The sequence below is a fragment of the Phaethon lepturus genome, unplaced genomic scaffold (assembly GCF_000687285.1).
Source record: "Phaethon lepturus isolate BGI_N335 unplaced genomic scaffold, ASM68728v1 scaffold917, whole genome shotgun sequence".
NCBI lineage: Eukaryota > Metazoa > Chordata > Aves > Phaethontiformes > Phaethontidae > Phaethon > Phaethon lepturus.
In genome coordinates this window covers 6,569-33,473 of record NW_010552306.1, presented here as the reverse complement: position 1 = coordinate 33,473, position 26,905 = coordinate 6,569, and the positions used below count along the sequence as shown (strand labels likewise).

The following is a 26,905-nucleotide window of genomic DNA, read 5'->3' as shown; positions in this document are numbered from 1 at the left end:
TGCTGAAAACTGCACGGTTATTACTCTATGTAATTTCTGACAACATGCTGCAGTAGTATAGGTACTTTGCAAAGAGAAGAGCAACCTCGTTCATGTCACCTGCATACTAATTGATGCTATGACAAGTAAATGAGTATCATGGAATTGAGGGAAGGGAGTAAGGACAGAGTAATCTCTAACTGAGGATTCATAGTTACTATACCTCAGATATGTTCTCCTTGTTAACTGCAAGTGAGGAGAGATTTTCTCTGTGCTCAGACAATTGTATAATTTCCACGTAGAGTTCTTGCACCTCTGAAGCATGTGTCATGTCATGTTGATCTGATGGTCTGGGCTGCCTCAGCAAATGGCATAAGGTCCTCTCAGAAGTCGTCTCCATTCAGTAGGAATCTTATTTGTCCAACTGTTTGTGTTAGGTTTTTAGGTTGCTCGTTTCCTGCCACCCCTTGTGCTTATTTTCTTTTCAGCTAAATTAATTTCAGCTAACTTTTCTCATGCCATTTAACCTAGGGATTCAAAGGAAACTAACATCAGATAGAAGGTATTTTATGGCCTGCGTTGTTTGAGCACTTGAGTTGTGAGACTGTTGTCAGTGTTTTTCTTGGCACAGCCCAGCCTCCTGCAGTACAGTGGTAGCTGGGAGCAATACAGTGGTAAACCCACCAGCAGCAGAATGTGAGCCAGTCTTTGTTTTAATCTGGAGAGCAATCAGCATTGCAATTAGTATCCAAAAACTCTCTAGGACGCATGCTTAAGGGTTTGGCTTTGTGTTTTATTTTGTTTTTGTTGGGTTTTGTTCATGAATAAATCATGTGAGATCTCCAAATAGCAACTGGCACCTGAAACACAAGGAAGCTTGTGGCCGGTGGAGTAGTAACGTACCATGTACATGGTCTGACCAGCCCGGGGCAGCGTGCTGACAAAGGGCACCTGGCTTGCCGGTAAAAGCGAGAGCACTCGACTTGAGCTCCTTTTTGCCCATTTGGGTCTGAGCAATCCTGTCCTTTTCAATGCTCAGCCAAGGTAAGAGTCTCCCATACTGGCAAAACACTACTACAGTTGCCTCCCACGCCTGAGAGAGGTCTTTGGTGGTCACACATCACAGCCATTGAGCAGATAGCCTCAAGCAGTGCAGGGAATTAGTCCTCTCTCCTCCCACATGTACGTGGGATGTTTGCCACCCAGGAATTTTATCATGTGCTCCATTTACAGAAAAATAAGAAGTGGTATCTCAGGGCATTGGGACATTTATTTTGCCACTGATTTCTACCACTCTTCTTTTTCAATTTGATGCTGTAGAATTGAACAAAGTGCACCAAGGGTAAATCAGGATGTTTCTTCTGGCCAGTTTTAATGGAAATCATCTAGAGGGTGAGGGGAGATGTTGCACACATGCCCCTGATGGAGCCTGCTTCCCGCAATGCCCGTGTGCTTTTGCCTCTAAACCACTGGGATTTTCAAGCAGGTGATGGTGGGGAAGGTTCGATGTTGCTTCCTGTCCTGTCTTGCATGATGCCGCGAAGAGAAGGATGGGGATGTCCAGAGCAGGGAGGGTAGCCTGGGAGCTGTTTCATGTGCAAGAACTGGGAGCCTTGGTAAATGGTCCCACCCCTGCAAATGTGGCACTTGGATAGTTTTGACTTAGGAATGGGCGTGGAGGGGTCCCCCATGTGCCCCCCACTGAAGCACAGTGGGCACTACAGCTCAGACTGTGGCATCTCCTAGAGGCTGCCTGCCTGCCTTTCCCCTGTATCAGGGGTAATCTGGCTTTGTAAAAGGTCAGTAATTTACAATGTTGCTTGCTGTAATTGGGGGAAATATTGTTCCCTCCTCATCTGCATCTGACTGGAAAATCTAGACACATCTTCTACTTTCTATGATTATATGCTGGCTATAGAAAGAAATAAAAAGTAGTTTGAAATGATGATCTGTTCATGCTTCAACCAGTGAAAGCTGCAGAGAGAGGGAGCAAATATGTTTTGAAATAATCACTGAATGTCAGCCTGCTTCAGTCTTTTCAGCACTTTCATTTAGTCAGGAATACTGTGGAACATATGGATATCTGTATGCCTTTATGTAAACACTTTGCTGTCAGTCACCAAGTATTCATGAGCTTTATGGACAGATTTAACTGTGAATGTTTTGCAGTGGTCAATGAATGCTGAGTTAGTGCTTTAGCCAAATCTCTGTACAATATCTGCATAAGTGAGAAGCAAGCGAGAAGCGTACATACTCGCAATGGAAACTCTCTTTGAAGATGTCAGACCTACAGCTGAGGTGTCCTTGGGTCTTCTTCTGCTCACCATGGCTCTGCCTCCATCCGTGATCACATTCCCATTTTGACCTGAGATAATTTGTGCTGTGGAGGGACATGTCATTTCCACAGTGCCGTGGGGGCTGGCGTGCGCAGCGCCATGGGTGTGGAGAGGAATGTGCTCGCTTCCCCTTGGCTGTGCAACATCAGTCCTGCTCCACATTTGGAGCCGCGGGACACGAGCAAAGCGAGCTGTATATTGTGCTGTCACGAGTCCGGCAGTAGCACAGCTAAGCGCTTTGCATGATAGCTGCTAAATCCCAGCTAAATTTTATGTCTTTTGTGTGCTACCCTGGGCAGCCTGGGATTTGCCCTTTGTTAGAAGATTGACGAACAACAAGAAACAGTGAGTGCTTTAAAAAAGAAAAATTGGCATGAACCAAAGTTTTACATATTGCACATATCCATAATTTCTTAATGTTGAATGTTTTATGCAAGCAAAGAGGCACCAAAAACTTGGCAGTGTGCATTTAGTTTCAAATAGCTGCTCGCTCTCTGCATAGCAGTGCTTGGAAAGCAAATGTTTGGTTAATACGTGGTTAAGCACTTTTGCAATACAGAAAGTGTTCTTCATTGCAAGGTATCTTTCCTGAGAAAGCGAAGTGTACTTTTGGTTTTTGAGTCCATGCAGACATAGTTTGTAAACGGTGATTAAGATTTTACAAATACTTCAGGAGCCCTTTGAACTTGTATGTTGGGTAGGTCAGTGCATGCTAAATATTTTCATAAGTAGTTTTCTATGCATTTTTGCTTCCCTCTTCCTCCCGCTCTTTTACTTTGCATGACCAAAATTCTCTCAAAGTGCAACTTCAGGTATTTTGGGTAAAATACCTGGCGTGCTCTGCATAAACTGAGAGTATAGTCACATTAAGGCAGTGCAGGATTAAGAGTGATCTTGCACTGTGGATATTAATATGACTAAGTTTGTGTTTTATTTTTGTAATGTAATTTATATTCAATCTGTGGTTGAGCATGAGGTGCGGAAGGACTAAAGGCAGACCTACCAGCATTCAGCAGCTTGCATACTTTACCCGGGGTGGAGGTTTGCCCTGAGGGTCATACCAAGGTTGCCATGTGAACCAACATCATATCTATCTTGTCTTTTGAACCAGGAGGGACAAGTCATGCCAGCCTGAATATAGACTGTGAGCGTGCTGTGTTCACTGAGGTGCTGGTTGTGGCTCAGACCAGGTCCGTAGTCCTCAGACCCAGACAAGTTAAGTGTGAGTTTCCCAGCAGAGTAAGTACAGAAGCAGACATTTCATCCTTAGTTCAAACTGAGAGAGGACAAGGGGCCTCTTTAACTTCTTCCCAGCCACAACCATCCCCAAGACCCACTTCCAACAGCGAGGATCAGCGAGCACATCTCTGAGGCAACCTGATTTCTAGCCGTCGGTACCCTCAAAGTTTCCACTGTGTTTGGATCACAGAGAGGATACCAGTGACAAACAAATGAATCCTCTCATCAAATGAATCCTGTCATTCACAGTCGGGAATTCGTAGTGCCTGTGTGATACTGCCCGTGCAGGTTCCCAGGGGACCGCGCTTATGATTCTTGGGTCTGGTTTGCCTCCAATCCAAGTGATTACAGTTGCAGATGAAGCCCATGGGAACTGTGCTGTAAACATCTACGGTGATGCATAGAGTACTCTGAAATATTTGATCCACTTTGAAATATCAGATGTCTCACCGTGACCAAAGAAGATGAATGGAAAGCACTAGCATCTACGCGTCTCTTCCTTACTTCATCACCTATAAACTGTTAATACAGTGTTACCTAATTGCAGTTCTATGAAATCAGCTCATTCGAAACTAAATGGGTGCTACAGAAAACTCTTGAGGGAAAAAAAGAAAAGATGGTATAGTATGCAGTGAATAAGGCTTTTGAGGAATTTTTAAAATTATGATAAAAAGTGAAGTTTAAAATACTTTGTTTACCCAGCATTCAATATAAAACCAGACTTTTTACAGGCTTTAATCTGTAGGCATTGTTTGATTTATCATTTAACACAAGCTTAACATTGTCATATATTGCTGATAGTGAACTAATTTGAGATCTGTTTAAGAAAGGCTGATTGTTCTTTTTTTCCCAGGTTTTTGTTTGTTTGTAAGAAAATATTAGAGAGTTAGAGTTGAAAGGCTATTGTTTTTCATTCTACATATGGGGTGTTTTATATATTATACATGTTGCTTTACGCTTGCGTTACTATATGTTTTACTTTTTTTCTGTTGAAGCCATTGCAATTTGAATTCTAATAGCTCTGCCACTTTTCTGGTTTTATTCTATAAACCTGAAATAAAGAGGAAGGTAATGTGTGTGCCATGCTAAAGAAGTTAAGTCAGACCAGCTAAGGCAATGTTAACACTTCACTGTTCAGCAAAGCTTTGTGCATTCAGTAGAAGACAAATAATTCTAATTTGTGAGAAATCGTTATTCTAGAAAATGAAAATTTTCTTTTCAGAAAACTCAAATGCTTGTTTCTAGAGCACCAGGCAAGAATGTAATGTTTAAATAATGCTGGCTTTGCCTTTTCAAGGCATTTGTTTTTTGTTTGACTGCGAGTGAGTGTACGTGAACTGAGAGATTAGTTTTCACCTGTAAGTCCACAGCTAACTCTATTCTCAATGCAGATAAACGGGGAAATTTTTCCTAGTAATTCCTTTAGCACCAATGGATTTCAGAAATAGACCAGGGTTACACAGTCCCAGAAAAATTCTATATAAACGTAGAAAATGAAGTTGATCTCTTTCTAAAGTAGTTTAAATTTAAAGTATACAGCTGAAAAACAACAGGGGAACACAGATGCAGTGCTGAGCAAACCGCTGTATTAGGAGTCTGTTGATATGATAATACTGTTTCACATATTGATGCAAAAAGTCATAAAATCACTTTTGTCCCATAAAATTTATTTTTGTTACACAGGAACTCTTGCAACCGTAACTGTAGTAGTCTCTTGTCTTAGAAAATGTGTACAATGTAATTTGGTCAAGGGAAGGTAGGAAAACATTTCAAACCCCTAACTCCTTGGGGTTTTTTGTGGGGGGGGTGTCCTGTGTTCTTCTGCATCCTGTAAGAAAGAACGAAAGAAGGGGAAAATCATTCTAAAGCCACAGTTTACTGTAACTGCATTTCAGAACATGTTTCTAGCTGAGTTACACGCTTCAGCCAGAGGTTTCTGTTACAATTAAAGTTGCCCTGTAGGTAGGTTATTTAGTGCAGGTGAACAAATGATGCTGTACTCGTCGTAGATCAAGGGCTATGACCAATTCATTGTACACTGTGATCCTTGCAGGGATTAAAAAAAAGCTCTTTCTCTAGGAGATGCCCTGAATGGGTTACCTGTGCTTCTATTTTAACTTTGTCCTTAGAGAGCCTCTTTTGGAGCAGAGAGCACAATGCATAGACTGTTATCAAATGCAAAATATGACCACGTGTGAATGCGCAAATAAAGTGAGAAATGTTTGTGGCATGATTGCAATATTTACCATTCTTTTTTGTAGTGCCAGAGGTAACAAGTGGAAATAACTGATCTTTGTTTTAGCTGTTTCTGTGAAAAACTGGGAGCAAATTGCTTGGGGTCGAATGAAGCAGTTTATTATTCTGCTTTACAGAAGAATACACATTGCTCTATTTTCAAGTGATCTTTTGTTTCCTTTTTAATTATCACACTGAGGTCAATTTGTTTTCCTTTTCATGGGGAGATGGGGACAGCATACATTTGTGACTGGTTTTGGTGAATAAACTATTCATGTGCAGAATATTTCCGTGCTCTGTGGTTAAACATCACTGTTCAGGCTCTCTATTGCTAGCTGAACTGTATATTACATCTTTCACAACAACATGCTAAATTATTTATTTTGAAAGATCAGAAGCACTTGGTTTGGGTTAGTGGAAAGAAATGTGAGCTGTGACAGAGGCAGTGCTCCCGCTGGGGTCTCCCCTTCTTCTGGGGAGTGGGATACGTGAGGGAAGGCTCAGCGTGGTTCCACGGGAGTACAATGCGAGGAAGGAGAACCTGGTGCAGCTAAGAAACGCTGGTATTGGAAAGCTAACACCTTTTAATTTGTGTGTGAGTGGCTGAATCTGATGGACTTGTGCTTTAAGTTCAGAAGCGATGCAAAATTAATTTTAGATGGGATCCATGCCTGCGTACAGAAAAAGCTCACTTATAGAAGTATTGCATAGACGTAATCTGATCCATTTTTCAATATGAGACTAGCAAATTTATAGTCTTCTTACCCTAACTAATACTGGATTTAGGGTTTTTTTCCAACTCTTTCTAAAAAATGCCTAAGTGATACTTTCAGAATCAAGAATTCAGATTTTGTTGCCACTTATTTAGTAAAACCACTTTAACAGGCACGTTTCAGCATAACGATCAGGACGAGTGAAACGAATTCGTTATTGTTGTTGTAAATCCTGGCTACACTATTGTTGGGAATTAGGTTCATTAAGCGTGTACTTTCTACTGCTTTCCTCCAAAAGGGAAAGTGCAGACTCAGTCCCTTGACCCGCTAATCTTCAGTGACAGTAAGAGCTACGGTACCGCAAAATGAGCTGACACATGTCAAGCCTGTATTTCCTGTAACGTTAAGCAGATGGGCTATGCGGTCACGTGCCAGTTGACTCTACAGCATGCTTTGCTTGAAGTAGCGGCACAAGAAACGTGCGAGCAATCCGACAAGGACTTTGCCATCTAACTCTTTTACAAGCCTTTCAATGACTTACTCAATTTTTTCTCTCTGCTTCAGTGGGACTCGAAGCCATTAGCAAAACATTTTCAAGCTACTTAGCTGCCATTCAGGGCTAATCTATAACAGCAAAGAGCATCAGAGGAGGAAGTTTTCTGTCTGCGTGATTGCAATTTCTTTCCTTCCTTTTAAAAGAAGCTGCAATTTTAAATCTTAAGTTGTTTTTCTTAGGCAGCACCTCACCGGTTTATTCTGTGTCTACGTCCGAGCATGAGAAGAAGAAGAACTGAAGCCTGAATTTTCCCTCTCCTGTTTGGAACCAATTCAGTAGTACTTCTGGGTCCATTTCATAATTGTGCTACAGGACAGTGTCCCACAGACCTGCATGTTGCTCACCGCTTCCCCTGAGACATTTATTTGTACCTGTTGAAACAAACATTAAAGCTAGCTTTGTGGTCACTTACCTTATTCCCGCTTTGGGCATATGTAATTTTGCAAGGTATATGGTAGTGGAAAAGCTGGGTCAGCAGCAGTGATGGAAATGCAGGATTTGATCTTGGACATATGAGCAGGCCAGCAAGATTCATGGCAGTTCCATAATCACATTAGAGACTTTTTAGATACTCTAGACCTGCGATTAATCACAGCAGTTGCGGGTAACTCCTTCACAAATACCTTTTTTTAGGCTTGAAAGCTATTAGTGTTATAATAAAGAAAGGCCAAAGGTCATCTTCTATTTTGCATGGAAAAAACAACCTGTCAAGGTTTTCTACCTCTTCAGGCTGTGAAGAGCTAGTCTAGCGCACGCAGCTATGCCCAAGGAGCGACACAGATGCCTCACCTGTCCTCAGAACTGGTTACGGACATAAAGCCCTATAAAATCTGTTAAAATTTGAACCGCATATTTAAAATGTGTTAACTTCAAGATTGGCAGGTATATGTTCTACACTTTCAAATAATTAAGATTATATCCTCTGATTAATAGTTAAAAGTTCAGTAAGTCCATGCAGCAGTTTAATAAACTGTTCACTGTGCCACTAAATCTGAATCCAAGCTGTGCATTTTAAGTGAACCAAATTCAGACACCACATCCAAACCCATAAAGTCATATTTTCCAGCCTAAACAATTAAATCTGCACAATGAAGCAGTGCAAATTGTTTTCTACATAAAATTCATCCAGCCTTACAAATCTATCGGAGGAGAAGAAAGGTTTTCTTGGCGGGGACCTAACACTTTAATTAGTATTTAAATATTTGTACTTAAATATTAGTACTTAAATACCCCAAAAGGTATTTAAGAGGTCTGGTTGAATAAAATGTATTAACAGCCAACGTAATAAAACATGTTAAAATATTACAGACTTTCCGGTTACTCCTGTGTGGCAGGAATGATTAGGACGCACGTAGGGATGACATGAATGCTATCTTGTCTTTGCTTGACCTCTTTGGTGAAGCTGGATGCTGTTGTCTTTGCAAAGGACATCAGTAAAGGGATTGTGATTTATACACACGGATCTTCTAGGAACTCAGATTAAAACTTTCTTGTTGAATTTGAAGGTCATTCCTATGTTGCTCTCCACAAAGGGGATTCAGAATTGAGTTGATCAAACTGCAAAGTATCACTAAACTATGAGTTGTTTAGCTCCCAGTGAATAATCACTTATTCGGTATTTCTGGAGAGCAAAAATACCTGTCTGTGTACAGTTCCTTGATCATCTTCCTACTCCCCATATTATGAAGCTTTCTTACTACTGGCTTTTCTGGGTTTTTTATTTGCCTTGAGCTAACTTTCTGTTCCAGTTGAAAATGTCATCAGAAGTAACAAATGTTTCTTTGTTTTTTTGTTTGTTTTTTTCATCCCATACAGTGTGAAAGGAGCAGATGCTGGCAACGTGATCAGACTATTTGTACCAGATATTGGGATGTTCATTGCTAGTCTGACAATATGGCTCATCTGCCGCAACATGTTTCAGAAGCCAGTAACCGAGGATGCAGCACAGTGCAACATGCAATTTGAAAATGAGGAAATGGTATAAAATACACACTTCTATCTGTATGGCTTTTAGTTAACAGTGAGCTTTGTCATTCCTGTCTGAGATGTGTTCTGAAATGGTGTCGCGAGGACTGCATATGCTAGGAAGTCAATTTACTTTCAGGAAACTAAACGATTGTTTTTAAAGGGGAAAAGCTACAGATGTTGTTATCTTGAGAAACAAAGCAGAATGTGAAAAATGGTAGATATGCTACTGAATTTTTCAAATCGTTTTGAGTTCAGAAATGATCCTGACAGTCGATCACAAGTTGTTTCTTCACCAGAGCGGCTGGTCAAGTCTGATAAAGGTGTTTTGCTACATACACCGCTCAGTTTCTTAGATAGTGCTCATATTTCCAAACTTGTTATCCAAGAATAACAGCAGCAACTGAGTGATTATCAGAAATAACTCTTAGGAGAAGGGAAGAGAGACTGTGCATTATGTTCATGGAAGCAGTTATCTAAACCTGTGGTCATACAAATAGCTTGAGGATAATTTTTGGGAATGGCTTAGCTGGAAGTGTTGATGGGTTTGCTGAGTGTTTTACTAGTGGGAAGAAGAATGGCAGAGGTACCCAATGCAGAAAAATCCACAGGGAAACAATTTTATAATATAAAAAGCCGCAGTGGGAATTTAGCCCAGGGTGCAGAGAAATTCCTACTACTAATCTTAACATGTTTTTTATCAGACTGTCTAGCGAGCCTTGGGTCTCATTTTCTGTCGTCTTTTACATATGGGTGGAATGTTTTTTTCTTTGCTCTCAAAACTCTGTTTTTAGGAGAGGCAGTTGCAGCTTGCTCATTTCAAATAGAAATTGCACTTTGAAGTGGGTAAAGTATTTAGGGGGATCAGCTGCCCATTTTGGTGCCACTATAGCGAGGAAGAAAGCCTCTCTGCATGTTGCCATGTTGTCTGGATTGTGGCATTGCCAGAAGCTGGTCGAGTTTCTAGCGCTGGAGAGATCAGTATCAGGGCTGTGCTTTATACTCGGCTGCAGCTGTAATTCTTAGGGGCTCTGCTGGCAGCTGAGGATTGCCTGAAAATCGCAGCTTTTAACTACACATTGGAGGATATGTAAGCCTTGGTCTGGTGAGCGTACACAAGGTTTTGCTGTGGATCCTGGAAGCCAGTTTTATCAGTTTTAAATCTGCACTATCACTGGAGCTGTGCAAAATGGATTTAGCAGCAGGCTGGGATCTGGGGCCGTACCCGTAAGGGGAGACGTTTAAAGTATTAAAAAGTGTGGCTAATGAAATGTTTTGTGTTCAGGCCGTCTCTCTTTAAAGAGTTGCATTTTACCAAAGTGGGCTCCCACAGACTTCTTTGAAGCACTCGATCTCCTGGAAAGAAAGAATGCACGTGCATAAAACAGAAGTAATCTGATGGCAGAAGCTCAGAAGAAAAAGAAAAGTACATGCTTAGGTTCCTATGAATCTTGATGACGATGCTCAGATACTCACGTTTTGTTTGGTTCAGAGGTGAGCCTGAGCCTGGAGTCTGGGTCCAAGGGAGCTCGGTCTCCCGGCGAGGATGGGTGCTGGCTTCCAGGCAGGGTTCAGTAGTCATTTGTCTGGAATGCAAGATAAAAAACTAAGCTAACAAAAACTGATGACATAGCACAGAGTATAGCTTTAAATTGGGTTGGTCCACAAAGGAAGAGCATGGGGGAGAAGAAGGAGAAAACTTTGACTGCAAAGAAATATTGATAATGGGCAAATAGAAATCTGTGTAAATATATTTTATTTCTTCACATCAAAACCCAGCAAATGGTATTTATGTTCTGTAAACTGTATGTATTACAGAATATGTAGCGAACACAGCAGCTGTGTTTAGTGACACCCAAAACTCTATCACAGGCATTTTTTAAAGAAAAAGATAGTAGTTACTGTTGTGTGACGTGATCCCCAATGCTTTAAGGAATTCTGATCTTCACCGCTGAAATGATGAATCTGCTTTGGAATAACCTGCTTGGTTTTTAAAGATGGAGTGAAATGGAGAGTGGAAAATTAAATACCTATTAGACACATTTTTCCAAACTCTAGCTTTCTCTTTCTAGGTGTCTGCACATAACATCCTGGAATCATTTGTGCTAGTTAGGAGGAGGCTGCAGAAGCAGCTGAATCTGCTAGGAATATGTATTTGGCAGGACTGAATGTAAGGAACCTAATGCATATGCAGAGCATGCAGCTGAGTGTCTGAATTTGGGAGTGTATTGGCATGATCCAAAATGAGTCCAAACTGTGTGGGTTTCACATAATAATTTTCAATTCTTCCTTGGTAGAGTACACTGGAAAAGGGAAAACTAAGTAAGTGATCAGTTCTTTCAATTCTGCATTAGCTGACGGATGCCCGTGGCTGCGTGTTGGTGCGGCTGTCTGCTGATGCTGTAGCTCCACTGAATTAGAAAACGCGAAATGAGTTGCAGCAGTAACTGTCCTTCAGGAGGAGTGTTGAGCTTGGTGCTGTGCCTCCACGGGAAATAGTCCTGGGTTTGTTAGACCAGCCCCATAGCCAATTCCAGAGCTGAAGAGCTTTTGCTGAGAGTCTCTGCCACCAGTCATCAGAGATTCATGGTGCGAGATTTTGTTAAAAATGCACCAGCTGATTCCAGCAGGCTCAAGAGAGCCATAAGAGAGGTGACTTTTCAGATTGCTAGATGCCTAGCCACAGATGGCTCTATAAATCAAGAAATCAGCACTGTGACTTCCAGGCAAAGCAGAGAGTTTTTCTTGCAGCTTTACCTTTTTGAATGAAATTATTTACATTGAGCGATTCTCAGATCTCTCTGATTTGGGAGAGAGTGAAATACTATGGAAATATACTTAATTTAAAAAGAAAGTTTAATCTATCTACCAAAAGTTATGTACAAGAAAATCTGTTAAATAATTGTTTTAATGCTTCTAAAAGTGACCTTTTCAAAGCTCTGTTGTGAATCCATCACATCTCAGTTGTTATATGGGCATGCTGAAAAAAGGCCAGGAGTTGAGTAGTGGTTTGTGATACCCAGTTGTGTGCTGTACTTGGTCATGGCAGTAGCCTGCAGAAACCAGCTGTAGAGTACAATGGATCAGTTTGCTCGTGGTTTGAGATACAATTCAAATTAAGAAAAAATATCAGAATCCAAATTAAGGACAGCAAGGATTCATTGAAAAATTGATGTCCTTCTTCATTACACTGCATCCAACTTTTAGGGAAGCAGATCTTCATCAGAAAAGTGTGTTCTACAGAATAGAACTGAGAAGAGGCTATGAGGCAGTGAGAGACTCTCAATTATTTGTAAGTAACACTATCCCAGGAATAAGCAGAGTGTGGTTTTAATTAACAGTGAGTCATGAAGTAGGAAGGTTTTGCCAGATACCAGGCTGCAGTCCAACTCATTACCACCCCTAAATGGTTGCACACTTGGAGCAAACGTGTCTGCAGGCCTTTTTTATTAGAGCTCAGAAAATTTAAAGCAGGTGAATTCAGCTGGAGACAGGCCCGGATTGCAAATGCTGAAAAGCACAATGCCAGTCACAAGGTGTAAAAGGTGGAAGAAAATAAGAAAGAACAGTTAACTCCCAGATGCAGCTGAAAGTATGACATTTTTTATTTGTTGCAGATGGTGGCTTATATGCCAAAATGCAGATACATAGATACAGTCTGATAGGTATTAGAAAGGAAGTAGCTTTTTCTTGAGACTGTGGATGAATTGCCTAATATTGTAAGTGATGGTGGCAGGGAGGAAAATCCTTCTGAGATGTCACAACTTAAAGTTTAGAAGAGGTGTTGATCTTAATTGAAATATACAGTTGTAGTCTTCAATGCAACTTCTTCCTCCGACACTTGCTGCCTTGCCGATTCGAGCTTGTTTCTCACCCATGCTCTTCTAGAAAGCAAATGTGACCACTGGGTCTGTACTTTGTCCTACAATCTGAGGCAAGCTTGATCCCAGAGCCTCCACCCCTCCTCTTTTCTGCAGAAGACAGAGATTTGTTTGGGATCTCAAAAAGGAGAGGGGAAAAAAAAAGAGGGAATTGTTTTAAAATGAAGTTTGGGAAGAATGTGAGGAGAGCTTGGCGTGGAGTCAAGATACTGGACTGGAGTCAGGACAACCAGCATGGTTCTCACTTTGGCCACAAGCTTGGTTTGTGTCACCGAGTCTATTACTTCATCTGTCTCTTAGCTTCTGTGTCCCTTGGCAAATAGGAGCAGTAGAAATGCTCAGTTCCGAGCTTTGGCTTTCCTAACAGTGACAGGGCTATTTGTCCTACGCCTACATCGGGCACGTAGTACATTGAGAGCTCTCTTTGGGTCCAGGTCTCCAACTTCAGGACATACAGGACAGAATAGATAGGCTCTGAGAGCTACACACATCCCATGCCGTGTCCAAGGACTTCCTAGTCTAGAAATTGCCCATTTAGACCAGTATCCTCATCCTGAAAGTAGCTGGTACTGGCTGCATAAGTACAGTAAGCAAGTAAAGGAATACCCTTTTTCCCCATCTCCAACATTACAACTTATCCTGATCTCTCGTAGTGAAAGACTGGCTTTAATCCTAAAACATGTGGTTTCAAAGCCCTTCCAAAATATGTTGTTGTTAATTATAGCTACTCTGGATAGTCTTGTTAAACATATAATTATCCAGACCCTTTTAAAACTTCATTAATTTCTTGGCTTTGGTGGCATCGTGAAGCAAGGACTTCCACAATTTAATAACTGCTCTCTGACTTTATTTTAAATTTAACACTCTTAATTTTATGGAAGGTCCCTTGTACTACATGTTATAAAACAGAGTGAGATGGTATGAGGGAAATCAAATGTATTTATTATCTTGCATATTTGTCCTTCTAAAGGTAAGCAGTCCCTGTTCTTTTTTCAATTTCTTTTGTAATTTTCATTACTTTTTTCTGAACTAGCTATAGTTCTGCAATATTCTCTTGAGCTACAGGGAATACCAATACCTCAGCATTTCAGGCAAGGTCTTATTGTTGTTTTAAATTACAGTATTATGACATTAATTATTAGATTCAGAGGTTGTTGGGTTGGACATCTCTACTAGCGTATCACCTACCTGGATGTCCTGTATAATACGGATAATTAGTTCAGCTTAGAGCACAGCTTTGAGAAAGATCTGATGTCCCAGTCCTTGTAGTTGATAGCATTTTTCTTGCCTTCAGATGCGGAGATCTCCTTTGGTTTGCTTACAGGGGTGCCCATGACACTGTCTAGATGACCATTCCATTTTTCTTAAAGTCTGTAATAGGTATATTTTTCCTAAGATGATGTATTGTTTTGTGTTTATCTTAGTTCTATTTTACCAGTATCAAACATTCACCTGACTTGATTAGCTCATGGACATAGAACTCGTTGGCCCTGATTTCTCTAAACATCTTCTTCCCATATGCAATTTCTTCTCCTTCAATATTGGCTTCTCTTCAGAGACAGAAAATGATGGCTATTACGGAAAATATTGTGGGAAATACTACAGGTGATGAAGAGGGAAAAAGAACTGCCTAGAGAGGGTTCGAACTTCTTGGCTTCTTTTAGCTTCCTAATGACACCTCTTTCATTCCCCTTCTTTTTTCTTCTCATTGTCATCTCTATTTAGCACGGCATTGGCTTACCTTTTCTAACTGGTTGTACATATTTTTTTGGTTTTGACCTCTGGACAACTGGTCCAAACCCAGTTGGTCTTAGTGTGCTTTGAACATGGTGTGAGTAGGATTTAATACCTTATTTCTGTGGTTTAAAAAGAATAGGTCAGGCTCCCTTACTGCTTTGCTTGTGATGTTTGTGGTGGTGAAGTTTGCCAGACCTTACCCAGCTGCCTCCCTCAGTAACAATTCTAATGCATCTCATCTTAACAAGGGTCAAAAGTTTACAAGTTACATTAGCTTCTTGGTTTGATGCACACCTCTTCGGATAAGTCTTAGCACAAATACATAATTACACTGCAGCAGCTACATAATGTTACGTAGTGCAATACATTATGTATTACCAAACGCTTTTAGCCTGTTCAGCACCAAACTTTAGCGTGCATCTGTCCTGTTTTGGTTAGAAACATGACATGGGTAAATTCTTCTTGTGGCAGGTCTTCGCTGGGGTCACTGGTTTGTTCTTCTAACAGTCCTCAATTCCAAATGTTGAGATACAGAGGTGTTAACCAGACAAAAATCCTGGAATACTATTGCCTTTGGACAGCCTAAGTGATGAATAACATAGTACAAGAAGGGATCTCTTGGGTCATGGAATTCAGTCTGCTGCTATGGCAGGCAGCGGTCTCACACGCTTCCCTCAGGAAGCTAGGAAGCACCATCTTGAAAACAGGGCAATTTTTCTTCATTCCATTGCTCCTGACAGGACCCTGTTCTCTACTTTTGCTTCTCTGGTGGTTAAAAAATGTCTAATTTCGATTATACATGTATTCATAACTGCTTTATAACTCTTTTAGTTCTTCTGCTCTTTTGCTTCAATATACTGTTTCCTTCTCTAGTATTTATTTCTCTGGTATTTTGGGAGAAAAAAAAACATATTTCTTTAAAGGTTGTTCTGCAAGACTAAAGAAGTAAAGTAATTTTGGATCCTCTTGTAGATTAGATGTCCCATTCTCCTGTTCAACCCAATAATCTGTGGCTCTTCGCGGTGGTACTGGAGAAGTACCCAAGCCACTTCTGTATGAGCTGAGGCAATACTGCCGATCACCACCGCACCATGGTTGGGCTATTTATTGTCCTTCTTAGCAAAATGGATAATGTTACATTCTGTATATTTCTTGGTCCGACAATTACTCCATATGGGTGCTGTGCCGCTTCTCATTCCTGCAGTGGCTCATTTAGAGTTTGCACTGAATTGTGCCTTGTAATCATAACCCAAGTCTTCCTATTTCCTTTTCACTAAAAAAACGTGTTTAATCATCTCAGGCCAAACCACTGAACTCTACCTGTGAGTTCCCCTCTCTTTTGCATTTGGCTTATATGCCTGACAACTTTTTGAAGTCAAGATGCGAAACTGTATTTCCACATTGGCCAAGCGAATCTGGTGCTTAAATCACTTGGTGTTTGCTCAGGTGTGATAGGTACATTGGGAAGTGAAATAATCTTTGGCCCTCTCAGTACAATATCTATTGTATACAGGATTTAATGAGTGGCTTCCTGTTATCCTGCTTCAGAACTGTGCTTGTCTTTATTAATTTTTTTATTTTTCATTCCCTCTGAATTGCTAAATGCCTCTGTCCCGATGTGCTTACAGTAAGTAGCTCATCCTTGTTTGTAACAAATTCCTCTTTCCCACAGGAGAATTTACTGTGGAAGTGTATGTCATTCGTTACCATCAAAGACTGCAAACACACTGAAAGTTATTTCTGATGGTACATCCCTGATTAATTTATCTACTGCTGGGTAGGGCTTTAACCCAAACTTTAGCACACTTGAGATCTATCGATGATAAAATTTTTCATTAAGATCTATAGGACTAAAAGTTAATTTAGGATTTTTCTTTTTTTTTTAGGTTACTGGTTTTTTTAGGTTTTAGGTTTAGGTTTTTAGGGGTTTTTTTAGGTTTTTTTTAGGTTACTGTTTAAATTCCAGAATGCCCTATCTTATTAATGCCACACCTACCAACATGTTCATTGGAGTTGTCTCACACTTGATTAGCTCAGCTCATTTAGGAGGGTCTTCCCTGAAGATACCCAGTTTTCTTTCTCTATCCTGGCTTGCAGTCTGCAGCCCTTCCTCCACAGGCACCCCTGCGCATGCGTGGGGTGGTGTTCCCCTTGGCTTTCTGTAGATCCACCTGAGCTCCCTTTGAGCACCACATGTGTCCTTGAAGAGGACACTCTTGCTAGGCGGCCCCATTTCTGTAGAGCTCAAGTTGAATGACGTGTGGGAACTGTTTATGTGGAAATTTTTGTACCTATCCTGTGAGAGAAAAATCAGGGAAGTCTGCTTCTCGCATGCTGATGCTTTCAGAACAACAGTGGAGTTATTCACTTTCTTGCAAAATTGGAAATTCAATAAATTATTACCTTAACATGGTTTAGTATTGACTGCAGGTTAAAACTACAGTCATTTATATTCCATTAAGGGCTTGCAGTTCCTTTGATGGTAAAACAAGTAGCAGTTAAATTTCTTTTCCAGCCTTTGTACTCACAGCTGGGTCTGTCTAAAGAATACTGTGTTATTTTGATATTTTTTTCTATATGCATTTCTGTATGCAGATAGATATGCATGTGCTGCTCCTAAAGGCGCATAGGTAATGAATTCCTCCTACTGCTGTAACTATCTCATCGCTAAGATAAAGATTAAAAACCTTATTTTGGGGGCATAATTAGAGCAGAATTTAAAATACGAACTCAGTCATATTATGATATGTTCCATCTAGATTGAATGCACCAGCTTAGGTACTATGGAGGCAATTGAACTAAAACTGTTAGAGAAAGAGTCTATTTCCATAGTTCTGCTGGCTCAGCTGAATCAAATAGTTGTCTCAGATGATTCCTAAACCAAACTGTTTGTTAAGTTGTTTTTTTTCTTCTAATGAAATGAAAAGGAACTCTGGAAACTCGGGCATATAGTAACAGCTTGAACAGACTCATAAAAGATGTCTAATAAATTGTATCTGTGCTACTCTATCACAGGTATGGAATAAAAATATGATCTCTGATTAGAGGTAAAGAAATAGTTATAGGAAGTGATATCTTAATTCTCCGCCAAAGAGAGAATCATGGCTTTAAAGTAGCCGTGTCAGCAGGGAGCCGTGAGCGTGTGCCTCAGGGCACGCAAACTGCAGGGCAGCATGAAGACCGTCCAGCCGACTTTAAAGGACCTGGTGTGGCTATCAGGAGCAGGGGTTAAAAGCCTGTGCTGAGGTCTGGGATGCTACAGCTAGAGCAGCTCTTGTGGAGATTGATTAAAATTGCCAGAAGGAGGTCAGACCATGCAGTCCGCACTGTGGCTCGCTTGCTCTTCCCTCCTTGCGAGGAGGGTGCACCTGTCTTCTGCAAGCCAAACCACGCACCTTCAAGCTAACCCAGATCATGAAAGCGCTTCTCTGGCATCACCAGCAATAAGGAACATGGTCTACCACGATGTAGAAGTCTGCCCTCGTGCCGAACCCGCACACCTTCAGCTGTTTGGGTTAAGGCTGCTGCGGGGGATCCCGGGAAGGAGCAAGCTCTGGGAAGCGGGGGTGAGCCCTGCGGCCCCGCTGGAAATTCAGGGTCAACAAGAACATGTTTAAATCGGTGAACTCACGCGCTGCTCCTCAGGAGGTTGCTTCAGGCTGTCCTGCACACGGGTGCTTCGCGGAGCATAACCACACGACCAGCAGGTTGCCTGGGAGCGTGGCAGTGCTGCCGTGCTGTCTCATTGCAGGTGCCATTTCTGCCACCTGCAGTCCAGACCCGTGGAAAACACAGTGTCATCGCAATAGTAAGTTTGATAATTAGCCTTATCACTGCGTCTCTATGACTGTTTGCATGCCCACGTAATACATACATAAATTGACAAATTGAGCTGTCACAGCAGGATCCATTTAACCTTTGTGAAAAAATCCTAGAAGCAGCATGTTAAAAACAGTCGCTGAACGTCACGTAACTCTATGTTTTTCTCAGGCTTAGTTTTCATTTTCTCACTCCTCTCTGTTTCCTGCTTTCTGGCTGGGAGGAAATGTCAAAATACTGCAGAAAAGGCTATTTGTACAGCATTTATTAGCCAACTGGAAGGGGGAAGCACCTGAACTCTTACGAGGACTTATTCTTGTGAGCTTAGCAGTGCATGCTCGAGAGGTCCCAATAATTAATGCAATGCATTCGCAGGGACAGGAGTTGTGTTCATTCTGAAACTTGTATATCCTTAGTCGTGACAATTCTGGTTAGATAAATTTGTTGCTCTCATCATTTGATTTTTTGAAGAGTTTCATTTGTGTCCTCTCTAGAATCAAAAAGTCAATAAGTGAGCAAATTTGTGTTTACAGACACAATACCATTAAATGTATGTACAAAGCAAGGAGTGTTCTGAAGCAAGGTATGGGTTTTAGGTTGGCATTAAGGCTTCCTGTTAGTAAATACATCTCTAGGACTAGAGGATATCTTTGTGCAGTAGCGTTTTACACTGTACCAGATGAAACATTTAAAAGTTGGATGTTAATAAAGCAGCCCCCAAAGTAGCTAGTGGACATTCAGGCCCTGGCCACAATAGCAGCTGCCATAGCTGCCACAGAGGCTGTACTGTTTCCTTGCCTGTTCTCTATCTCAATTTGGCTGTTTAAAAAACTGTTGTACAATAAATACCCCCGAGACTTCTACACGATCGCTGAAAAACCTAAACTGCATTTAGTTTGTTTATAAAAAGTCCTGGGGCCCTGCTCTGCAGAGCAAAGGTCATGGAAACACATGTTTATGGCTTCACAAATGCTCTGTACTCCTTGAATGGAGAAGTTTATTTGATTTAATCAGCATCCACAGGGATCCTGTAATTGCATAATAAGTAATTTATTATGGAAGTAAAAGTATTTTTCTAACTGTAGCCTATGTAGCATGTGTTTGTAGCTTTAGACTAATCCACATAGTAAAAAGAGCTTTGCAAAACAGTCTGACCGGAGTAATGGTGTTCTGTGATGAGCGCGTACTTGCATGGCTATTTAATCATCAGAAGGTGTTAAAACAACAGGCACATTATCACCATGTTGGATGTAAAAACTGTTCACTGTTTGCCTGCCTTCAGCAGTTTGAAGTGCTCGGTGTGAGAAATTGGAAAGCCATCCCAGATAATCCAGTTGGTGGGCGGTGAATATGAGAGTGGAGGAATCCAAAGTCTGTCTTTTTGACATGCACTGGAACATGGCCTTTCAGCTGCTTCAGGAAAAGAACGTGGCTTTTCCGCTACTTGACTTGACCTTGGATACCGAGTTACAAACAGATATGTTTGTATACAAAAAAATATCAAACCTATAGTTGTTTAGCTGTCATAGTCTTTCTCTCTGAAATGATCATTGACAGGGTCGTGAATGACACCACTGGGAGGTAGACAGAATAAGGCTAAGGGCGCAGGTATCACCCTTAAAAGCACTTGCAGAGAGGGAAGAGAGAGAGGTGGAAGCTAACCCACCTCTTCCAGGGAGCATGCTGGTGCAAAGCCCTGGTCTCTGAAACCAGGCAGTCCTTGCACAGCCGTATCACGGGTAATTCAGGCTGTGCTGAAACGTTGCAAAAGTATGCATCTGTTCTGGAAGAGCTTCTAGGACTGTAGATTGCGGTTGCTATTGATGATCAGGTTTTCCCATTTGCTAGCTTGTCTTAAGCTGAGGAGAGCGGTTGAAGAACCCCAACTCCAAACAGACATTTGTAGTTTTAGAAGGAAAACCTGGTAAATCGGTTTGGTATTTGCTGAGAATGCTGACATTTTCTTTCCAACAGCTGATGACCTCAATAACATCAGCAGTAGGTTCTTCTGCATTTCCTGTGAGTGTTTGTGAGGTCCTAACTTTTTTGTAGAACTTGGAATTCATATTTTCATGCCTAAATAAAAGTGGAAATACAAGGAAACTTCTTTTTTTTTTTTTTATGAGTTACTTCTTTGGTAACTCATCGCCTTGCAAACATTCGCTATGCTTGAAGTGTATAAGCCTCAGTCCATGGAAATTTTGGACCATCATCTCCTCAGCTGTGTCCTGGCCCAGTGAAATACCCTCTTTCCTAGCGCTTCTCCCTGGGTATGCCATGTCATACATGTTAGTACTAGGCTATTGATACTGAACCCTTAAGACAAAATGTAGCCTAAAAGTCCTTCAGATCAATGAAGCAAGAGTGATTAGCCTGGTCAAGTTAAAAAACTGTGGTCCTAGTTGTCATGATAGGGAAGTCCAAAGACTCGTTTTGAGGAGATCAAGGTGTGAAATTGGCATTTGGCACTTGAGGTGAGGGAGGCAGGTAGAGGGAAGAGAGAGAAAAGGATACCAAGTCCCACCTTTCATTGGACTGTTTTTTATGAGGTTTTCTTACTTCAGTGTCCTTTTTTATTTTGTTGTTTGAAGGTACTGTGTATTTTCCTCCAATTTATACGTAAAAATATTTTCATTTTGTTCATTTTCCCTCAAGAACATTTTCTGCTTCTGCGTGGATAACATTTTATTATTTTCTTTTGTGACTCTTCAGACTTGTATTTCCTGTTCCTGCGTATGTGTAATTCTCAGCAACTTAGAACTCCCATTCAGCTTAAGCTGTAATAAATGCATGAATCTTGTCTTCATGTTCAACGTAGATTCATGGTATTCATAGAGATGCGAGTCCTGATAGTCATTTTTTGTAAGTAATTCCACATTTTAATGCATATTGTCTTCAGCAAATTGAAAGCACTAGCTGAAAAACAAGGGTCGTCTCCACACAGACGTATGTATAGTAGCTTCATATCATTGGGATATGAAGACTATTGAAGGTTTCACTGTTTGCTGGTCCTGTTAAGCTGAAGGCACAGAGCACTAGAGGCGGTCCAGGAGGACCAGGATTCAGCCCAAAAGGACTCGGTGAGGAGCAGGTTCAACTAGAAATTACAGCACAAGCAGAAATGAACATAACTTTTGCCCTTTTTATGGCTTTCTCACTGAAACAGCTGTGGCAGAAGTAAGCACATAATGTGTCGCTCAGCCTACTGTCAGCACTGTTTCTGAATATTTAAGTAGCTCCTGTTTAGATAGGAACTCAGATACGAGCAGCAGTGATGAACAGACAGAATGCCTCTTTGTGCTGCATGGCTGGAAATGTGATGACTGCATGTTTGGGCTGCCATCTCCTCTCCATTGTTTTGCATAAGGATCTAATAATTCATACGTTGAGAGCTGTATAAGTGAATGGTGACAACAACAAAGCAACTGAAATGCTAGTATACTCCATTTGTAATGGGTATAGCTAGTGAAATAGCCAGATATATCCAAGAGAAAGGTACATTTCCCAGATCAGCCCTACTGTATTTAATCTGTATTTCATTGTCTGTAAAATAGGTACTCTTGAGAATAAGCAGACTTTTTCTGGGCATTCACAAAATTGTTAATGCTCCAGAGTAACAGGAGAAAGTTGGCACCAAGCTTAGAGGTGAAATGAAGGAGTCCATAGGGAATTTTGCTCCTTTGGGAATCCACATAACGAAATGGTACTGAAGAATTTGGTTAAGTAGGCTGAGAGTTCAGCTGTTCCTGCTGCAATCTTATCTGTCGGTGTGGAATTTTTTTCTGCCAGAGGTCACCAATAAATATAAAACTGTTATTCTGATGAAAAATACCATAGTCTCTCTTTCTGACTTTCACACACAGAGATACTGCTTGGCCAGAACTGACGTTAGCTAATACAAGCTCAGATTAGTGCCAAAGAAGCTATGCTGTATTACACCAAGTGAGAACCTGGCTCAAAGCTATTACTTTTTTTTTTTTTTAATATGCCCCTATATGTCTACGAATGACTAATTTTTCCATAAATTGTATCCCTGGGTGGGCCCCTTGCTAATCCTGCAGATTCTCACCGTGGGTTGATGATTTAGTCTGCATCACTCAATAGCTGTGTATGTCTTCTGGTCTCCAAGATACGATGGAGACTTGATGGTGAAGGCCACTGCCAAATCCTAACAAACTGCTCAAGTATGAGGGGCCTTTACACATTTACTTCTTTTCCTTTTTCCATTGTGTAGTTCTAAGCCACTGGTCTCATTTCCCCTGCTAAATTGTTGCAAATCACTCAAGCTTTCACTACTTCTCTCTTGCTCACTTTTTCTCCATTTCTTTCACCATCAGCTGATCTAACCATTCCTCATTCTCTCCTTGAGCTTCTGCTTATTGTATTTTTTCTCTCCCAAACTGCCCTTCAGTCACCAATGAACTATGTCCATTTATATCAGCCCTTGTTGCCTGTCTCAAATCACTCCTGCTCACCCCGTTCTAGGTTTTGCATTTAAAGTCTGAGAAAGGGTTAATGGGGAAGGGTTTGAAAAGTGAGATCTGTTGAGGAACATTAACCAGGAAGGCACTTAGTGGCTGGAGCTTATACCTGAAACCATAAAGCCAAAGAGATAATAGATAACAAGATGGAAAGAATGCTCAGCAAACCAAACCAAATTTCATAGAAAAATGAACTGCAGTCGTTCTCAGAGACAACCCTCAACATCCTTTTTTCTTGAGACAGATCTGAAGTGTGAGCCATTGGTGTACAACTCTAGCTTTAGTACATCTTTCTTAACTCTCTTGTTACTTGCACATACTCAAAGATCATAAGAAGACTTCACTGTTAAATAATATATGCGTGGTTTTTAATTTCACATTCCTTTGTGTCTGTTTCTCTCTTTTGCATTCCTTTTTTCTTTCCCATCTTCTCCTTTAGGCTGTAAGAGAAAAGTTAGAGCCAGATGATGCTTTGATGTATGAAGAAGATCTGGATGACGAAGACTGTGGTGAAGCAGAATTTGAGGAAACCATGAAATTAAAACTGCTCCGTAGAATCGCCTCCCTAGCATCCAAACTGAGGGAGTTTATTGGCAACATGATAATCACCACTGGAAAAGTTGTTGTTACAATTTTACTTGGTTCAGGAGGTTGGTTGCATTTGAAAAATTTCTTCCAGAGGCCATTAGATTATGCATTTAACAAATGAGCTTTCAGCACTTGGGCACCTGCGGGAATAACAATGGAAATTTTTAAGGGAAAAAAATTGCTGCTGATTTTATTTAAATTAACTTTTTGGCAGGCATTAGAATATGCTGAATTGCTTAATTTTTTTGTACTAATACTGTGTGGCTCTATCATTCCCTATACAACTTTCACAGTTGCTGTTATAACCAAATAGTGAATGGTTGCATATTAGAAGTGACTCGATATCATATATATATATTTACAATGTGATTTCATAGATTTGGTTCCATCGCTTCCAAGTGTAAAAAGGAACTGTATTCACATAGTCTTAAAAAAAAAAAAAAAAAGAAAAAATAGAAAAGATTAATAGGTCGACCATGTAGTTTGTAAAAAGAGTCATAAGCAGAATCCTGGTTTCTGCTAAACCGAGACAGCAGACTTGACGTTTGTTTTTGATGTGGTTGGTAAAAGTAACTGTTTTGATATGATATAGCCAACCTTTTATAAGACATTTGATTTAGTGCCACATAATTAGCTCCAGCCAGAATGGAAATGTACAGAATCGCTGTGGGTTGTAACTAATTAATTCAAAATTGGATCATGCAATTGTAAATTAGCATTTATCTGCTTACTCACATGTCTGAATGGAGTCCTTATATATAAAGTATAAGTACAAGTGTGTAATTAACATATAAGTATACTAGTATATGAAGTATAAAACAACAGTACAAAAAATGTTTGATACTGAATGACAAGGACTGGTCAGGTGTGGCCCTTCCTAGTAAGGCAGGCTCTTCCAGTAAGGTAAGATTATCTGACATCCTTACATGTAGCCAAATGCAAAGTAATAAATCTGAAAAGGGAAAAGGGTATGTTATGTGGATCATCATGGGGCCTGACATCAGAGAAGAGAGATGCCCTTTAAAGAAAAAAAAAAAAAAAAAGCCTGATGCCGTTCTGGAATTGCATGGGTGAACATCACCCAGGGAGGGTGAAGCAGAAGGACCACGCATCAGTGGCCGGGGGCATTTTCTTCTGAGTGGTGATGGGCAGCTCGTCCGTGGGACTAGAACACACGCCGAGAGCTGGGAGCTGTGCGGAGGAGAGTTGCAAAAAGGACTTGCGGTCTGGGAAGCCTGTATTCCAGAGAGAGACCTTGTGCTTAATTAGTTAAACACTTCCTTACTTACCGTGCCAAGAAAAAAAAAAGATGAGTGGTGATTTGACTGCAGCCTTAAACTACTGACAAAGGTACAAAGTGCCTCCAATTTTTTAGCAGACATCTCATCTAGTAGAGGTTATAATACAAGCCAATAGTTAAGTGGTAAACCTAGGCAAGTTCAGAGCAGCAATAAATCTTGAATTTTTCACAGCCAGAGTAATTGGCCATAACAAACAGCTTATTTATGGATATAGTGGATTCTCCTTCTCCTAAAGTGTTTAAATTAAGGCAAAGTATCTCTTTGAAAGAAGAAAGGAAGTAGATGCAGGCTTGAGGCAGAAATTGCCGGCTGAAGTTTTACAGCCCCCATCATGAAGGCAGCCGGAATGGATGATCCCTGTGGTCCTGCCATGCTTTTAAATCTGTGAGCCTGTGGAAACGCCGGCACGTTACGCGCTGCAGCAGAGGCAGAGCGCCCTAGGCTAAAGGCTCGTCTCAAGTACGATGTGAAAGATCTGATGGTGAAGCTCAGGCAAAATTGCCATGGGTAAGAGTCCTTCCAGGGCCTGGACTCGGCCCAAGCGGGGGCCATCCCCGGGAGCGGTGCCCCCGAAAACATGGCAAGCCAGCACCTGGCAAGGTGCTAGAAGTCCTGCCGGAGTGGCCGAGCTGCAGGGCCAGCAGGTATATCGGAGCCGTGGGCCACCAGCAGCCTGCAGGTCTGTCCGGAGGAAGGTGAGTCCTGGACATGCACTAATACAAAAATTAAAAATAAATTGAGGCAGACATCCCTCTTAGCCTCAGTACCGTTACTTTAGAGACTGCTGTGCTGGACGTAAGCTCTCTAACGTCATTTTCTCATGGTCGCCACCCTTAGACACGTACGTCTTTCCTGTTGCCTCACTTATTTTTGTAAGGCTACCTGCAGAGTGTCAGGTCCCCTTCACCAGTTAGACATTTTCACAAGTGAAATACTCTGCTACACGTGCAAGAGCAAAAACAATAAACATCTGGAAAACAGCAGAGTCTTTGTCATATGTAAATTACAAGTTTCGATAAGAGTTAAAAATTTAAAAAATCAAACATTTACTGAATGTTCTCTAGATTTCATCTGTATCTCTCATTTTCAGTATATGCATCAGGGTTTTTTTGGTTTTAATAACTCAGGGTATCTCATGATTTATATGAGAAGGCTTTCCACTGTTCATCCATTACACCATTTTAGCATCTTGTACTTAAAATTCATTTTGAACACCCCAGCGCTCTCAGAAGCTATTGGCTGGCCTTGCAGCCGTGTTTCTGGTTTTCTCCATGCTTTGTGAAACATCTTTACGAAGAGAAGATTTCATCTCAGAGGAAGGTCTGGAGAGTGGTTGTGTATTAAGTGCGAAGTTGTGGCGTAAGTGAAGTGAACAAAAAAAAAGATCCTTTTCATCCTTTTCTTCAAGTTTCAAAGCTAATAGCAGTCTTACGAGCTAACTGCAATAATTAGCATAAACACTAATTGGATTAAATTGTTTAATGCACTTCTTCTCAGACTTAAGGTTTAACAAATGCTGACATTTCGCACACTTTTCCAACCGTCCATGTTTTTATTTTTACAGGTATGATGGTGCCATCTTTGACCTCAGCTGTGTATTTCTTTGTGTTTTTGGGCCTGTGCACATGGTGGTCCTGTTGCCAAGCATTTGATCCGCTGATATTCAGCTGTCTGTGTGTATTAATGGCTATATTCAGTGCGGGGCACTTGATTGGACTTTATCTGTACCAGCTACAGTTCTTTCAGGAGGTTGTTCCACCAAAAGATTTCTACGCCAGGTGAGAGAAATTCCTTTCCTGTGGGAAACACGTGGGCACATGATGCAATACTCTGTTATCACATGTTGATGCAAACACTCTTCCATATAATGCTTTGACAAATTTTGTGCATAACTTCATGTTCAGTCTTGGAAGAGTCAAAGCATTTCAGACTGAACGGTTTTGAATGATGGAGTGGTGAAAGTCATGCCCGGGCAACCGTATGCAGAGAGCTGGGGCAGGTATGGGGGGGGGAAAGTGATTTTAGTTTTGGTCAGAGTGGTCCTTGGATGTTCTGGCTAAGACAGGAGGTAAGGG

At 41.0% G+C, this 26,905-nt stretch overlaps 1 protein-coding gene across 1 annotated transcript in view; it reads left to right on the top strand.

Moving 5' to 3' along the window:
- The window catches only part of LOC104623929 (piezo-type mechanosensitive ion channel component 2-like), a gene marked incomplete at both ends in the record, with an annotated part of 43,715 nt that extends 17,107 nt beyond the window's left edge, over positions 1-26,608 (top strand). Inside the window, 3 exons of the mRNA XM_010291160.1 lie at positions 8,874-9,036; positions 23,381-23,591; positions 26,395-26,608. Of these exons, the coding sequence (XP_010289462.1) occupies positions 8,874-9,036; positions 23,381-23,591; positions 26,395-26,608 (588 nt within the window). The remainder of the gene's footprint in view (positions 1-8,873; positions 9,037-23,380; positions 23,592-26,394) is intronic.
- Positions 26,609-26,905: the final 297 nt, after the last annotated feature.